The 15,669-nt window shown below is 55.1% G+C and overlaps 1 protein-coding gene across 3 annotated transcripts in view; it reads right to left on the bottom strand.

The window, feature by feature from the left end:
* Nucleotides 1–1,003: 1,003 nt before the first annotated feature.
* Nucleotides 1,004–15,669, bottom strand: part of Rasgef1a (RasGEF domain family member 1A) — a 66,953-nt gene continuing 52,287 nt past the window's right edge. For all 3 annotated transcript variants that reach the window (XM_074079473.1, XM_074079472.1, XM_020183278.2), the window contains exons 2-13: nucleotides 11,483–11,686; nucleotides 9,057–9,179; nucleotides 7,528–7,665; nucleotides 6,702–6,923; nucleotides 6,222–6,296; nucleotides 5,754–5,846; nucleotides 5,307–5,409; nucleotides 5,150–5,229; nucleotides 4,364–4,555; nucleotides 3,359–3,482; nucleotides 2,928–3,000; nucleotides 1,004–2,731 (exon numbers count right to left, since the gene is read on the bottom strand). In XM_074079473.1, the coding sequence (XP_073935574.1) occupies nucleotides 2,707–2,731; nucleotides 2,928–3,000; nucleotides 3,359–3,482; nucleotides 4,364–4,555; nucleotides 5,150–5,229; nucleotides 5,307–5,409; nucleotides 5,754–5,846; nucleotides 6,222–6,296; nucleotides 6,702–6,923; nucleotides 7,528–7,665; nucleotides 9,057–9,179; nucleotides 11,483–11,680 (1,446 nt within the window). In that variant the 5' untranslated portion in view covers nucleotides 11,681–11,686 and the 3' untranslated portion in view covers nucleotides 1,004–2,706. The remainder of the gene's footprint in view (nucleotides 2,732–2,927; nucleotides 3,001–3,358; nucleotides 3,483–4,363; nucleotides 4,556–5,149; nucleotides 5,230–5,306; nucleotides 5,410–5,753; nucleotides 5,847–6,221; nucleotides 6,297–6,701; nucleotides 6,924–7,527; nucleotides 7,666–9,056; nucleotides 9,180–11,482; nucleotides 11,687–15,669) is intronic.

Raw genomic sequence — 15,669 nt, 5'->3', positions numbered from 1 at the left:
CCAGGCACTAGAGGAGTGGCCTGGCCTCTGTCCATCACTGTGGCTACCAGTTCAAACTCCAGCTAGATTCATAGCTCCTGGGGCACCAGCTACATTTCAGCACACACTGCCACAGCTGCAGAGCACCTGTCACGCTGGAAGCTTCCTATTGAGCAGTGCTGGTCCTGTGGAACATCAGACACCGGACATCATTCAAATGAGCAGTGTCAGGCATGGTGGTACATGCCTGTGAGTCCAGCTACTTGGGAGACAGAGGCAGGAGCATCATGAGTTCAAGTTCAGCCTGGGCAAAGACCCTATCTCAAAAAAAATTAGAAATCAAAAGGATGTGGTCAAGTGGTAGAGCACTTGCCTAGCATGTGTGAGGCCCTGGGTCTAATTCCCAGTGCCACCAAAAAAAAAAAAAAAAAGTGCAGGGTTAGCTCAGTGAGAGCCGTAGTGAAGACCTCACCCAGCCTGGGCCACTAGAGAAGCAAGGACCTCAGCTTCCTGTTTAGGTGCTTCAGTTCTTTCCCATCAGTTTCCCAAGTTCTTGTGTGCCCCTCAGTCTTCCCCACCTCAGTGCTCTTAAATGTGACTCATTATAACAAAGTACCCCATCTGACCTGCCTCCAGCAGAATGCACTGCAGGAAATTGTAGCAAGTGTTGCCCAAGCTCGTCTACCCACAACGTGCCTGCCAGCCCACAGATGAGAGATTCTGACCAGTCCTACAGTGAAGGGGTCTTTGAGCTTGTTTACCTAGGTGTCCCCAACTTATATTACCAACACCACAGTGCCAGTGACATCACTTGGGAGGCAGTTTTGAGGAAGGCAGAAATAGAACACTGGTCCTGTGTAGCCTTTTCTAGTCTTTAATTACGCATTAGAAAAGCCCTTTGTTGGTTGTCCAGTGGCAGACAGAAGTTCCTTGCCATGTCCCTGTTGGAAACTGGTAGTGGTCCCTTCAATCCCCTCCTCCTCCCTAGCCTAGGTTTACAGTCACACGGCACAGGAGGCAAGGGGAGGGGAGCAACATGGTCTTTTATTGATGCAAGTACATCCAGTCACTCCAAAAGACACCCTGCAGTACGTACAGCTTTACACTCAGAGGTCATCGCCAAATACCAGAACAGCAAACTCAGGGTGCGTATCAAGTTGGGAAAAGTAGCAAACACAGACACTGTCAAGTAGGTACTAGAACTGGTGATCCGTGAGGCACGCATGGACTGAAGGCTCTTTAACACACATACAGAAAATGTTCTAACATTGTATTCCAAATATATACTCTCAAGTTTTTAGCCTTTATCTCAAAGACATAAACAAAGCAATATGTACGATCAATATACAATCCATACTAGCTAGAATGTCTGGAAAGTGCAAACCCACTGTGACAATACAGTGTGACTTCTGCTCCCGGGCCGAGGATGGCATCTGCCTCACCTCTCTCCAAGGCCTGGCCCCTCATCCAGGCTTCTCCCTCGGAGCTCTGGAAGTTTGTACCCAAGCAGTCTTTGCAGTTCAGGCATCCTGACCCACGGCTCTGCCAAAGCCTGACATGCGGAGGGGGACAGGGTGAGGCACTCCCTCCAGGGAGACAGTCAGTGTGGATACCTCTGGCTTTCTGAGGGTGAGAGCTGTCCTGTCCTACAGTCAGTAAGGCCCAGGGTTCACGCCAGGAAGTCAGACATGGAAAATGGAGTATAGTCCTGTTTGGGTGTAGAAAAATACCTCCCAGTGTAGGGCAGTTTGATCTGAAGGGCTCCAGCAGTGTGGCCTGGGTAAGTTTCCATTTCCAATCCCAATCCGGGGCCTCCTACCAGAGGGAGGGAAGGGCAACCTGCTAGCATATGGGCCTGGCCCCTCTCCCTGTGTACATGGGTTTCAAGGACAGCTTTCAGTGTTCCCATCCCCAAGTCTACTTTGTGTTCTCTTCATCCCAGCTCAGTGTGTCTTTCAATGACAGCCCTGAATACTGACTCCCTCCCTACATCAGCTTAGATTTTTCTCATTTACAAAACCCAATTTAAAGAACAATTTGCCAGACACGTTCTTACAGAAAATATGCTGCCAGGTGTCCCCCGCCCCTCCCAACCCCATAAATCCCTGATAAAGGAAAATAAAAATGTAAACTTTGGAAAGCCCGTACTCAAAGGTTCCTTTCCAGAAGTGCGCACGTAAGACCTCCCTGCCACCCAGCCCTTTCCGGGGAACCTGCAGCCTGGGCTGTGGAGGGCAGGCGTCTTGCCGCCCAGGGCAGAGCTAGCTGCCGCTGGACCATGGAGCAGGAAGACCAGATCCCCAGTACTCTCTAAGGCACTAACCCCGACATCAGAGACACTGGCTGGAGAGGCGTCCGAGCAGGCAGGGCTCTTGTTGATTTTGGTTGGTTTTTTTTTTTAAATATTTTTTTTTCGTAAGATGTTAATAATCAAAAGTAGAAAATAAAAATCTACATTTCATTAGAATAAGATGTTATCATGGATACCATCTCCCATGACACTCTTTCCCCACCCTCCCCAAAGCAGGGCCCCGCCCTGTTATTTAAAATAAACAAAAAGCTTCATAAGTGCCAAAGGTTGATGCAGAAATAATTACCATTTTCTTTTTCATAAAAGTTATATACAAAATGGACCCCAACCAGTGAGGCCTCCTCATCTCAACCCACATTAATCAAGATCCAGACTCCGTTGGCATGTGCTTCCTCTGGTGTCTGCAGGCTGCATCCTCAGGCTCTGTTAAGGAGAGTGGTCCTGGAGGTGGAAGGGAGACAGGGCCACAGTCAGCCCCCCAGAGCAGGCAGAGGACAGGCCCATAAGGAAAGGGCTGGGATTGAGACCCAGTCCTCAGTCTCCCACTGACCTGGACTCCTTTAGGAAGGACAGATCCTTCATACCCACCCCAGCCCCTCTCCCTTTCTCTAGGTGCAGGTGTCCTGGTGCCTCCTACCTGAGGGCCTTCCAGCTGTCCTTTTCCATGTGGTTCTCAGGGCCTTCGCTTTCAAAGGAGGCGATGAAGAGAGCTAAGGGACAGGAAAGCCCCTGAGACCCACGCCCCCATGGGTGGACTGCACCTGGTTATCGCTCCCAGGAGTGTGACTAGGCCAGGAACAAAGGGACCATGACCTCTGGCTGGGCCACATGCAGTATCTGCCAGGAAGGGCGCTCAGGCTGCCTGTCCGGGGATTCTGGGTGCTTCCTCCTTTCGACTCTCTTCTATCCTCTTTCACATCATCAGCCCACCACCTGCCCTCACACACACCCCGTGAGCTGAGCAGCCCAAGGCCCAGGGTGACCCCGAGAAGGTGAGGGACCTGGTGGGGCATCAGGGCAACTATACATCTAGTGAGGGGGGAGTTCTGCCTGAGAGGCAGCCCTCACCTTCCTCGCTGTAGATGGGCGCCGTAAGCAGGTAACTCTGAATCTTCTTGTCCTTCTCAAAGGGACACTCTACCTGCGTCCATGTCATGAACTCATGGATTTGTCTGGATAGCTCCCAAAATTTCTGAAGGAGAGAAGACCAATAGGATATCCATCTGTCACCGTGAGTTTAAAACCCACAGTCAGGAACAAAGGACACAGATTCTGATCTCTGCCTGCTGCTCATTATCACTGGTTGCAGCAGGATGGAGACAGTAGCGCTGCATGGCTAACCCATGGCCATAGTGACTGGTGCAGCACCAGAGCCAGCAGGAATCCCCTATGGCCTTTCTATCCCGTCTCTGCCCATGTCTATGCCTCCTCTGTGCCAGGATTCAGGGAGGGCCCATCTGTGAGTGCAGCCTAAGGCAGCACCCAGCCACACTGCACAGCAACACCAAGAGGACAGGCACAACCTCACTTCTGTGGGCTGAGTAGGAGTCCACAACACACACCTACCCTTACCTGTGGAAGCCCAGGACCTCTATACCTCCTCAGGCGCCTTTGTCCTGACCACCCATCCTTGGCCAAGGGCCCTGAAACCCCACAGGTAGGTTCTTTACTTCTATCTGGAACTCTCTGCTGCTGCCTCATCTCTGCCCAAGTTCCTTCTTGCCTAAAGCCCTCCTCAGCCCTCCCCCCAGGTCCCCAGGGAGGAGGGATCTTCTCTGTCTTCTTGGAGGGGTCATCACCAGAACCAAGATCCTAGGTATATACCAGTTCCCTGTGACAACAAGCTTTGTGGCCAAGTCATCCCTCAAGAAGGGTGGGGGCTGTGCCTCATGCCTCATAGCCAAGTAACAGCTCAGACCCAGCCACTCAGGCGCATCCCACTCTGAAGGCCCTTCCAACTTCAGCAGGGATGGAAACCTGCAGATTCAGCCACAAGGCCGCTGCCTGCCACTGCCTGCAGCTGTGGTAGAATATCCAGTGTCCCGTGCTGGGACCACAAGGGGCGGAGCTCACCTTGAAGTTTATATGCCCATTGGGCAGGTGGTTGGTGTGAATTTTGTGCAGAAAGTAGATGTCCTTAACGAAGAGGTTGAACACAGGGATGACGATCTTCTCACGGCTGCTGTTGGCCATTTGGGATCTCTGCGTGGCCCCCTGCAGGGCCGTGCGGTAGTTGCAGAAGTTGCTGGATGGGTCCATGTGGTGCTAGGGGCACAGGGAAGACTGAGTAAGCCCCTGCCCACTGCAGAGCACAAAACAGTGGATGGAGAAGGCATTGTCCCCAAGTCGCCCAGGAGTCAGCGCAGGGAACAGTAGGCCCAAGGTGCCTGCTGAGCCCTGGGGCCTCTAGAGGGCTATAAAGAAGCCTCACACCCCTGAGAGTCATGTTCTCCCACCACTACCTTCTTTCAAAACCTTCCTTTGCTTCTCTGCATACACCGATGCCTCCCAGGCCCTACCAGTTCCACAGACATCTGGGTAGGTCTGAAGATGACCAGTCTGCCAGCCTCTGGGGACCCAGATGACTCAGGACCAGAAGTCACCCAAGGAAAAGGCCAGATTACTCAGGTCAGCTCCACTTTATTCAAACACTGTTAGCGGCTCTCCAGAGCTCACGTTAGGCCATGCTGCTCCACTTGAAGCATCAAGGCCACGGTCAGCTGAAGCACCCGTGCCCTAGGTGAAGGTGGAGGTCAGGTCCATGCACAGTCCATGCACGTCCGAGTGACAGTACCCTGTCCCTGCTGCTGGGGCTCCTCTGGCCAATGCAGGATAAGAGGGGGCTCAGGCAACCAGTACCTCCAAGACATCGAACTTGGCCGTCTTGACTTTGGACCATGTTTTCTTCAGCCGTGCCACTGGACTGAGGTTCATGCCAGCTGCAAGGACAGTGGGCATGGGTCAGGGCACAGCGAGGCAGGTAGCACAGGCAGCCCACCTGCACTCAGACACTCACAGATGATGGCCATCATGGAGTTGAAGTTGCCGATGTTGAAGCACTCTCGGGCCACATCAATGAAGAACTCCAGCATGCGCGTCCGGTGTTTCTTCTTCACCACCTGGAAGGTGGTATGACAGCCTCATCATGAAGCCACCAAAGGGCCACAGGGGCTGGATGGACCTCAGGACTTTGCTTCTAGGTCTGGGAGATCTGAGGCTGCATCTGCAAGGCCCAGACACACGCCCTACTGCTGCTCCATTCTCAGTCACAAAAGGGTGCTGTGAGAACCAGCAAAGCCACATAGGCTGGCAGGATGGCACTGGGCACAGGGGATACGCCATGGGAGGTCCCGGTCCCCACTGTCAGTTAAGGAATCGTGTGACACATGAGCATCCAGGCGGGGGCACCCCGCCTCACTGGGGTGGAAGGGGCAGCTCCCATGTCTGCCATGGGCACACTTACCCGGCACACTTCGGTGGCTACCAGCATGCTCAGGCAGTTGAACCAGTTGTCATAGGCCTCCAGGCTATAGGTCTTGGTCATGTCCCCTCGGCACTGGGGGACAAAGGTCACAGGGAACTCAGAGCACCATGGCTGGCCTGGTCTCCTAGGCCAAGGTTCAATGTGTCACAGCAGCCCAGATTGTGCCTGCCTGCTCCTCAGCTGCCCAGCGCAGGGCTAAGCTGGCAGTCCAGGCTGGCTCCTCTGCCCAGGCCAAGCCTGTACCCCTCCAGCATGCACCTCCCTGTATGGTCATCACTGACCCTGTAAAGCAGGCCCCAGAGGACCAGTGCTGCGTCCATACCATGAGTGACACATCAGAGGTTCTCGGGGTGCACTGAGTAAGTCCTGCCCCACCCTGCACAAATATGTTGGTCAGTGGTGCCAACTTGGGGTCCCAGAGTGCACCACGGGCCTCAGCTCACTCACCTTGTGGTTGTCCAAGGAGTCCATGTGGCTGATAATCTGCATCAGATCCTCAGGGTGAATGCTGCCAACCCTTTCCTGCAGCAGCGAAAGAGAGGAGACAGAGCTGCAGGGGCACATGGCAGAGGCCTTGTGGGGAGTGGGGCCTGCTCAGGGTGCAAGCCCATCTCCTCCTCCCAGGGCAGTCCTCCATACTGGGGCTACCGCAGGATAAACCACCTCACCCCTCCTTTACACAAGGCTGCCATGTTCCTCCAGACTCAATGCCAGGCACAGAGACACCACTGCTCCGGTGGGCACATAGTAGCCTGAGTGACAGTGACAGGGCTGGCAAGCCAGCTTCCCTATGACACCTAGTCTGACTGGCAGGTCTCTGCAGCACTGTGTTAAGAGGGATACTGGGGTCCCATGGTCCTGGCTGTCAGTACTGAGTGTGGCACACACATACCCCCACCCCCATTCAGAGCATTCAGCAGCACTGACCAGCTCAATGTGGGTCAGCTGCTGGGCCAGCACCAGGGGGTCACAGCACACACCCAGGATGTCCTTCTGGGCGGCTGGTGGCTTGGCCTTGAGAACAGGCCCTTTGTCCATGGCTGGTGGCCGATGTTTCTCCCGAAGCTCCTGAAGCTGGCTCCGGGCGGCCAGGGACAGCAGCAGGCTCTGTATCATTTGGGTGATGGCCTTCTTCACCGTGCCACTCTCCTGTGGGGGACAGGTGCGATGAGGTTGCTGCTGTGGGTGGCAAGGCCACTTACCACCATGGAGAAACACATCTCACCTCCAGGAACAGGTCTGACTCTGAGCCCATATCCCCCATTGAAACCTACCATGAGCCTTTGGGCCCATGATGACAGAGTAAGGCACAGCATGGGCTTCCTGCAGACTCCTGGAGAGGGTGGGCTCAGGAGTGCCCTGCGGGGCGCGAGCTGAAAGTGTGGCTTTCCGAGTGGCCAGCAGAGCTGCTTCTCACTGACTCCCCAAGCAGAAGGACTCACAGAATGGATCAAGGCATCGGAGGGACCTCTTCCCCAGGCTCTAACACCTTCTCAACAGGCCCCCACTCCAGACCCAGGGTTTCAAGGGCCGGGACAGTGTTGTGGTAATAACCTCACATGCAGAGTGCTGTGGGCAAGTCTGGCCCATTGCTTGCCAGTGGAACCGTTATCTGGGGTGCAACAAGATCCAGTGGAATCACCCTCTTGGGAGTGACAGAGAAGCATATATGGGGATATCTCTGTAGACCCCACCTTGTTAAATACAGAGCACACGCTCAAGTGACCTGGCAAGGGGCTGAGGGGGACATCACCTCATCACACTGGGTGACACGGTGTGTGATGGCCTTCAGTTCGGCCATGGCCTTCTCGTCCTGGAAGTCATAGGGGAAGGCTTCTGTCCACTCCTTCAGGAGCTGCACAATCTTGGCAGAGAAGGACTTCAGCTTGGCCTGGAGCCACAGGGAACAGAGTGAGGTGTCACAGGCCGGAACAGACCACAGGATCGTAAATGATACATCAAAACCTACCCCCCACCCCAGGGCCCATGCTGGGCATGTGCCATACCTGAACCACCTATAAGACTCCTGTTTGTTCTCTATTTCCCTTAAAAAGTCAGCTTCAGTTGTGAATTAGTCTTCAAAAACCTACCCCATCACTACCAGGATGTAGAAAACCAGTTTTACTTGCTCTAACTAGACATTATCCATAAAAAAGCATATAGCATCCCATTAAATAAGAGACTCTCATCTGCCCCTCTCTATTGAAGACAGATTGGCAAGTAAGGAGGGGGCAAGTCCAACAGCCCCACCAGCTACTGGCTGGATACCTACCACCCCTTCTTCTGGTGGTACTAGGGTTTGAACTCAGGGATTTCTGCTTACTAGGTAGGCATTCTACTGCTTGAGCCAGCATCTTCTTTTGTAACAGACCCTGTTACACAGCTTCTGCCTGGCCCAAGCACTTGCCTCCACCACCTGCCCCAAGGGCTTCAGGGGAGAGTTGGGGCATTCTGACCATCAGGCCTGCCAAAGCCTGGCTCAAGCCAGGAGAGACGGCAATGGCAAACAGCCTTATTTGGTTTAAATATGAAATGTCCTCCACAGGCTCATGATTTTAACATTTGGTCTCCAGCTGGTGGCACTGCTTCTGGAAACATTAGTAAGTGAAACCTAGCTGAGAAAGAAGGTCCCTGGGGAGGATGTGTCTTTGTCCCTCCTGTCTGTCTGTCTGTCTCTGTCTCTCTCTCTCTCTCTCTCTGCTTCCTGTCCACCAGGAAGTGAAGATCAGTCTCTACCTCCATGATATTCTGCCCAAGTACATGAGACCAAGTGACCATGAACTGAAGCCTCTGAAAGCATGAGCTAAAATAAATCCTTCTATTCTTAAGTTGTTTCTGTCAGGTATTTGGCCACAACCAAGGGAAAGTAACACACTGGGCCACTGCACACTTTCACTATGAGCGGGTGCAAGCCTGAGGGCACTGTCACCTGACCCCTCCCCTTAGAGGTGACAGTGACCTAGGCCCCTCTGCCTTTTAACCAGACATAACACAAACTTCACCATTTCAAGAATGCTGGCACTGACCAAAAGCTGGTTGTCTGTGGGCTCTGCCCAGGAGCAGGTGCAAGTGCCATACCAGCCATCCCTTTCAGCAACCTGGGAGGAGTGAGACCCAAGGAGCCTCTCCCCAGGGTGCACCAGACTAGAGCCAAGCTGCTCTGTGCCCACTGGGCCACCAGCTGAGTCACGTGCTGTCCTGCCAATTTACTCAGCACTGCAGCTCTCCAAGCATGAGTGACAGAAGCTGGGAGACGAATGCAGTGTTCCCCCGGTGGCTTACCTTCTCAGGCCCTGCCTCCAGCTTCTGTCTCTGCTCCAGGCAGATCTGCCCCACCCGGGCTAGCAGGTCATGAGGGGGCATGAAGACCCGGGAGCTCAGGAGAAACGTGAAGATGTACGTCCTCTAGAGAAAGGAGACAGGACAGAGGGCCACAGGTGTGATCCCACTGCTCCTCTGGCCCAGGCCCTCAACCAAGGGTTGTGTGTACCTTCGTCTGTGTGGCTTTCTTCACCTTGTGTGCCCTGCTTCTGTCCACTGATACTGCACTCCTGCCCACCTGGAGGCACAATTCTGCTAGAATTCTCCAGTACCCTCTGTCCCACTCAGAATGGGGGCTCTCGGGGCCAGTTGCCAGCCCAAGATGCTCCCTGGCTCGTGATGGCAGGGCCTGGTCAAGCAGGGGCAGGATCTTGTTGGGCAAGACTTTGACTGCTCTAGCCAAGATCCAGTGTCAAACACTGTGGACCTTGACCCCACCTGCTCTCCCATCCCACAGCCCCATCCACTTGTCACTGGGATTCTCATAGACGGGACTGAAAAACAGAAGGGGCACAGCCTGTAGCCATTTCTCAGACCTTGTGTCTGGTATGGGTCAGTTCCCATGGGATCTTCACAGGCCCTGACCTGTGGACAGGATGGACTTGTGGGTAGGGTTGGCTGCTTGAGTTTCTTGGAAGGGGCCCTACCCTACTAACACCTCAGTCTGCCCTACAGGTCTGCTCAGGCTGGACGGCCCAGGTCCCTCCCATCTCACTCCCAGCTCAGAGAACAGGGATTTCCTTAGTCCAGCCTAAATACAACTGGACGGAGGCTGCTGGGAGCATAGACTGCCTGAAGCAGAACACAGGGACCTGAGGCCTGGATGTACCCATGCAAACAGCCTTGTGAGGAACAAGGATGCAGACAGCAGCCCTCCCCAGGGCATCTCCCCATCCTCTAAACTTCATGTGACCTGTCCTAGGTTGTGCAGCATGGGTTTTCAGGGTCTCAGCCAGCAGGTGGCACTCTTGGGGGTCCCCTTTATAAGCAGATAACTCAGCAAGTGAGGAAAGACACACAGGCTCACACCACAGGGCTCTCAGCCAAGGCAGGAGAGCCTAGGGACGCAGCTTGCGCCATCTCCAAGAGGTGTGAGCGAGGACAGCTGATGGGCATTCAGGGTTGTGCCAGGCTCTGCGGCACATAGGGTAAGGGGAGGAGAGGGTCAGGGGTTCTGCAGAGGAGCCAGTGCCCAGCTGGATGCCCCAGTACTATTTCCTGCTTTGCCACCCTTCTTCCTTCCTGGGAAATAGATGGAATCCCCAGGCACAATGTTCTGGGGACTACATTAGGTGACAGTGGGCTGAGATGACTCCCCACTGTGGCACAGGGACACTGTCCCACAGCCTGGTCAGGTTGGAGGGCCACAACCCTGCCCTGGGCCTCTTCAGGGCCTAGGGTCCCTTCTCTGGCTCTTCCCCTAGGCTCTCAGCAGCCATGTCTGTATCAACAGCACCAAAACCAGCCCCAGCCAGGCTCTCACAGGACTTATGGGATGGACAAAGAATGGGTTGGGGAGTAGACCATGCAAAGGCAGGTATTCCTAGAGCCCTGGGAGGGTGGTGGTGGCCTGACAGTGGGGAAGCAGAGCTGATCCCAGCACCATGGTTAGGAGGAAGCTAGTGAGTGGAGTGGTGGTTCCTCCTGCCGACCCCCATCGTGCTGCACCTGACAGACAAGGCTATCCATGGCCAACCACATGACTGCCCTTAGGAGGGAAAGGGGCAATGTACAACAGCCAGGACTGGCCTGCCAAGAGGATAGATGCTCAGCTCACAAGCTGGCAGTGCCACAGTTCCTAGAAGATGTCATCCATCAGAGCAGGGAATGTCTCACATGACAAGGGAATGCTTTCTCTGTTCTCAGAATGGCAGATACCATCTTGAAGTGAAGAGGGAGGGTTCGGGGTATTGAAGAACAGCCCTGCTTCCTGCCCTGGCCCTGGCCACTGCATGCCTCAAGGTGGGGTCATCCCTTCTGAGTTCTGGACAGTGAGGGTTTGTAACAAAGCAGCTTCTCAGCTCTGGGTGGGCTCTGGGAAGAGGGCTGGGCTGCCCTCATTGGGCCCCTCAACTGCCGGCCTTGACCTCTAAACTCCAATTCATCTCTTAGCACTGGGCCCTTTGTATCTGCTTCCTGTGCCCCCGGGGTCATCTGTACCTGCCTGGGGGGGGGGACGGGGCAGCAGGGAAGTCACTGCCGGTTCGCTCCATGCCCGGGCTGGTGTGTGCAGAGCAGATGGTGCCCTGAGACACTGCCTGCCCCTCCCCTGCTGCTCTGTCCAGTTCTGCAGTCCTATCTGGGACTCCCTCCCCTCAGAAGCAGCCTCCCCCTGGAACCCCGGCCATCTCTCTCTGTTACCTCCCCTCCAAGCCCCAGACACTCACATCAGGGTAATAATCCACTGTGGGGACCAGGTGCTCCATCAAAGCCTCCAGGGACCCAGAGATGAGACGTCCATCTTGGAAGATGAGGTCCCCTGAGCCGCCACCGGCCCCACCTCCCCTCTCCCCCATGCCGGGCTGCACCTGTCCGCTAGAGCTGGGCCCAAGGATGCTGGAGAAGACCACAGATGTCTGGGGCATAGTTTCCTGGGAGAGAAGAATGAGATTGTGAGGCATCCAGGCACTTCCATGAGGCCCGTCCCAAGCAGCCTGCAGCCTGCACGCAGGCAGGGTGCAAGGTGAAATCCCAGCAGCAGCACCCAAGAAACTCCCTATCCTCCAAGGGTAGGGAGGGGGGCTGCTTGGTGGTCCCTCAGCACCTGCTGCACGTATGCCAGACCTCATGCCTGAGTGCAGCTTACCTCCTGAGGTTACGACCAAAGGAAGAGGAGGGACTATGGAGAAGCTGGGAGAAAATACAGGGAATCTGGGGGAAGGCAATGTGAATGATAGGTGTCACTGGCCATGCAGCTCCCAGAGATAAGAAAGGATCATTGTAGGCACGAAGGATGTGCCAAGGTCCTGAGACTGGTGTGTGTGGAGGGGATATGCAAGGACAGTGGTCTGAGGGCTGGGCCAACTGTGCTGCTGCTGCTTCTGAGGTGGGGCCAGGCTTCCAGCGCAAAGACAGAGGGAGCCTGCAAAGGAGGCAACTAGAAGCCAGCTGTGCTTTTTGCCATAATCCAGAGAAAGTCTATCAGGTTAGGGGACAGCAAGGAGAGGGGCTGACCCTGGACACTGAAGGACTGTCTCAGGCCTGCTTGGATCTCAGTTCAAGGTAGAACAAGAGGGTGAGGTATGAAGAAAGATCTGGAACTTTCTTTTGGCCATTCAGAATCAGAGATGCCAAGGAGATTAGAATACCTGAGCAGGTGCGGTGGCATCCTGGTGACTTGGTATCCCCTGCAACTATCCACCATGGCCTAGCCTACCTCACCCTGCACGTGAGCCTCTGTAGGAGCTCTTGTGACGTCGAAGAGTCTAAAGCCCTCTGGGCCTCAGCTTCCCCATGGACCAAGACAGCCAACCAGTGGGGACCAGGGCAGCAAAGCACCTGCTAGCCTGGGGCCTCTGAAGCTGGGAGTATGCTCTCCCTCCTGCTACCAGCAGAGGCCTCCCATGGCCTGTTTCACCCTCTCCCACCCAGAGGGGCAGGTGGGTCTGGGACACAGGTTACTGATACCAGGTGCAGGAGCCAGACCTTTCTGCCATGGTGGAGGCCACAGATAGCCTCGATGCACAGGCTCCCTGTCACTGGCAAGCAGGAGCCCCATGGTGCAGGCACAAAGCCACATTGCCCTCCATCAATGGGGGGCTCCTTATGCCAAGTAGAGCGATCTTCAAAAAACAGCAGAAAGGGCCCTACACAGCCTCCATTCCATGGCCCCTGCACAGCCCACAGGACTCAGTGCTAGCCCTGCCCACTGGAGCAAGCCCGAGAGCCACACTGGCCTCACTTTCCCCACTATACAGAGCAGACACTAGCCTGCCAGTAGAGGACCACAGCCTTCTGCTCCCCAGGGTCTTTAGAGAGAGCCACTTATCTCCCCATGACCCAGCACACGGACCACACCCCCATGAGGCTGCCTTGGAATTTTCTGGAGATCCTTTGCAAGGAGGGTGAGAACTCAAGAAAAGTTCTGGCACAAGGCCCCAGGCTCAGGAGCCCGTCCACTGAGGATGGAGCCATATCAGAGCGGTCCCCTAAAGGTCGGGCCAGCAGGAACCTAATGGCGTTGACATCTCACAACACATACCTTAGAGGCACATTCTCAGGCCCCACTCAGACACATCAGAAACAGGGTCAAGCCTAACGTCTATCTGTGTTGCAACAAGCCCTCCATGGATTTCTGCAGTTGAGGCAGAGGGTCCTAAATTGAGCACACCCTTTATTTTTCAAACAGAGAAATTGAGGCCCAGTGGGAAGAAGCTCAAGTAAGGAATCCCTAGGATCTTCCAGGCAGCCCAGGTGCTACCACTTCCGAGAAGCTTCCCTGGGTTTGTCCTGGCTACTGACCCACCGGGAGAGAAATGACCTACCATTCACCTCTGGGTCCTCTTGCAGCTCCAGAGTAATGCTCAGTGACCATCTGCACTCGGCCTCTCAGATGCCCGAGGCCCATGCTCTGTGGGCAACTCCCTCAAGAATGCACAGTTCTGGGTTCAACAGGTGACCAGTGGGTTACGACCTTGGCCAGGAAAGCCCCCTCACCCAAGCCCCTGGTTTTCCCTCTGCAGAAGCAGCAGGAGCTCTGGTCAGAAGGTGAGCTAACTCTCATACCCTCTGCTGAACCCCACTTGGCAAGACCCTGTGTTCAGCCTGCAGGGAGACTGACTCCAGAGCTGAGAAGACCCGGAACCAGTGGGAACCAGTCTGGGACTCTGGTATTCTGCTGTCAGAGAGGGGACAGAAAGCCTGGCAGGACTGAGCTACATTCCAGGAGGACAGGCCTAGGAAGGGCAGCGGGGTGCTGTTCCAGCAGAGCTCAGAACCCCCTCAGGCAATCAGCAAAGCCCACAGGGGCACGATGGAAGGACACACACACATACACATGCACACACACAGCAATAACCAAGGCAAAGTATTCAGTGTACACCATGACACTAAGTGTAGCTGTTGAATACCTCACTACTTGTCACAATAACAGCCCCACCCCAAAGAAAGGCTCAGGGACTAAGTCACCACCCAGGTACCACAGTGAGCTTGCAGAGGCCAGGATGCAAGCGAGCTAGTAGCAAAGGCTCCTAGAGGGAGGCCCAAGTCTCAGCCCAGCTCCGCTTCTCATGACCGTCAGGATCCAGGATACTTGGCCTCTAGGAACCTTAAAGATAGAGGGCTCATTGTTTCAGAGGTCTGTAGGGAGATCAAAGAGCTCCCGTGCCACGTTGTTGATTAGACCCTCATCGCCCCCCTCTACCCCCCATCCTCATTCAGGTGCTGGTTCTCACAGCCACGATGCTAGGTGTGCCCCCTATAGGCCATGTAGGTTCTGGACCCAGGAAGCCCACCCTGCACAGATGCTCTAAAGCCATGTATGGTACCTGAAATAGCCGGCCGTGTTTAAAATGCAGGATCTCAGCCCAGGCCAGGCCTGCTGGTAGAATCTGCATCTGAGTTAGATATGCAGGTGACTGGAATGTCAGCGAGCTCCCCTGCAGGCATTGTGCCAGCTAAACCAGGTGCCCTCACCTGTGGCTTAACACCAGACCACCTGTGAACTTCTCAAAGCCATTTTGCCCAGATCCCATCCTAACTGGTCTGGGGTTGGCCCAGGCACTGGCATTTTCCAAGGATTTCCAGGAGCAAACTGGAGCTTCAAGAAGCCTGGAAAGGCCCCTCCTCATCAGCTGCTCCTGGCACTCCCAGCACCTTTGCCAGGCTGCAGGGGCTCAGTGAGCATGGGAAGCCACTGAAGCCAGGCAGAGGGACATGCAGCTGGAGTGGGCTCACCTTCCCCTCTGTCCTTGTCCAGATGGCAGAGTGTAGGGACCAGTCTCCTTGTACCTCCTCCTTTGTTCAGGCCAGAAGCAAGCACCTTCTAATTACAGATGAAATCGATTCAGAAAAATGCACACAGCAAGGCAGGGCCAGGTGACCCATGTCTCCTTGCAGATAGGCCTTGAAAGCTTCCCACCTCTTGCACCAGGCCAGGTGAACATAAGATGGGCTCTGGTCCACAGGCAGGAGCCCCCCCAGGCCTGCCTGCTGGAGAGAGAAAATACCTGGATTTACCTGGCTTTCTGGGGGCACCATGGAGGAAGAGACCTCCCCGTGTGAAGTGAGGTTTCCTGGTTGGCCAGATGGGAAGACCACACCCACTGCCGTGCAGGGTGAGGGTAAGCATGGAAGGCTACCTGGCAGAGGTAAGCCTTAGAAGCCCTTTGTAGCTGCTGGCCTGGATGACCTGCAGACAGCACTAGTGGTAGCTGGCCAGGCTGAGAGGCTTCCTATTGCTGCCCTATTCCCCCTCTCCCCAGCTCCCCCACCACTCGCCAGCCCTCCAGGCTAGGCCAGTAGGCCCACTTGGCATCTCTGCTATTCCCCAGAACATGAAGTGGCTTGGGGTCCTGCAGCCACCCCCTCATGGGACTCACACCTGCTACCTGCCACCCATCCCTGGCCCAGCACA

This window comes from Castor canadensis, chromosome 7, assembly GCF_047511655.1.
Source record: "Castor canadensis chromosome 7, mCasCan1.hap1v2, whole genome shotgun sequence".
In the NCBI taxonomy this organism is placed as follows: Eukaryota; Metazoa; Chordata; class Mammalia; order Rodentia; family Castoridae; genus Castor; species Castor canadensis.
This window is presented reverse-complemented; position numbering and strand designations above follow the sequence as displayed.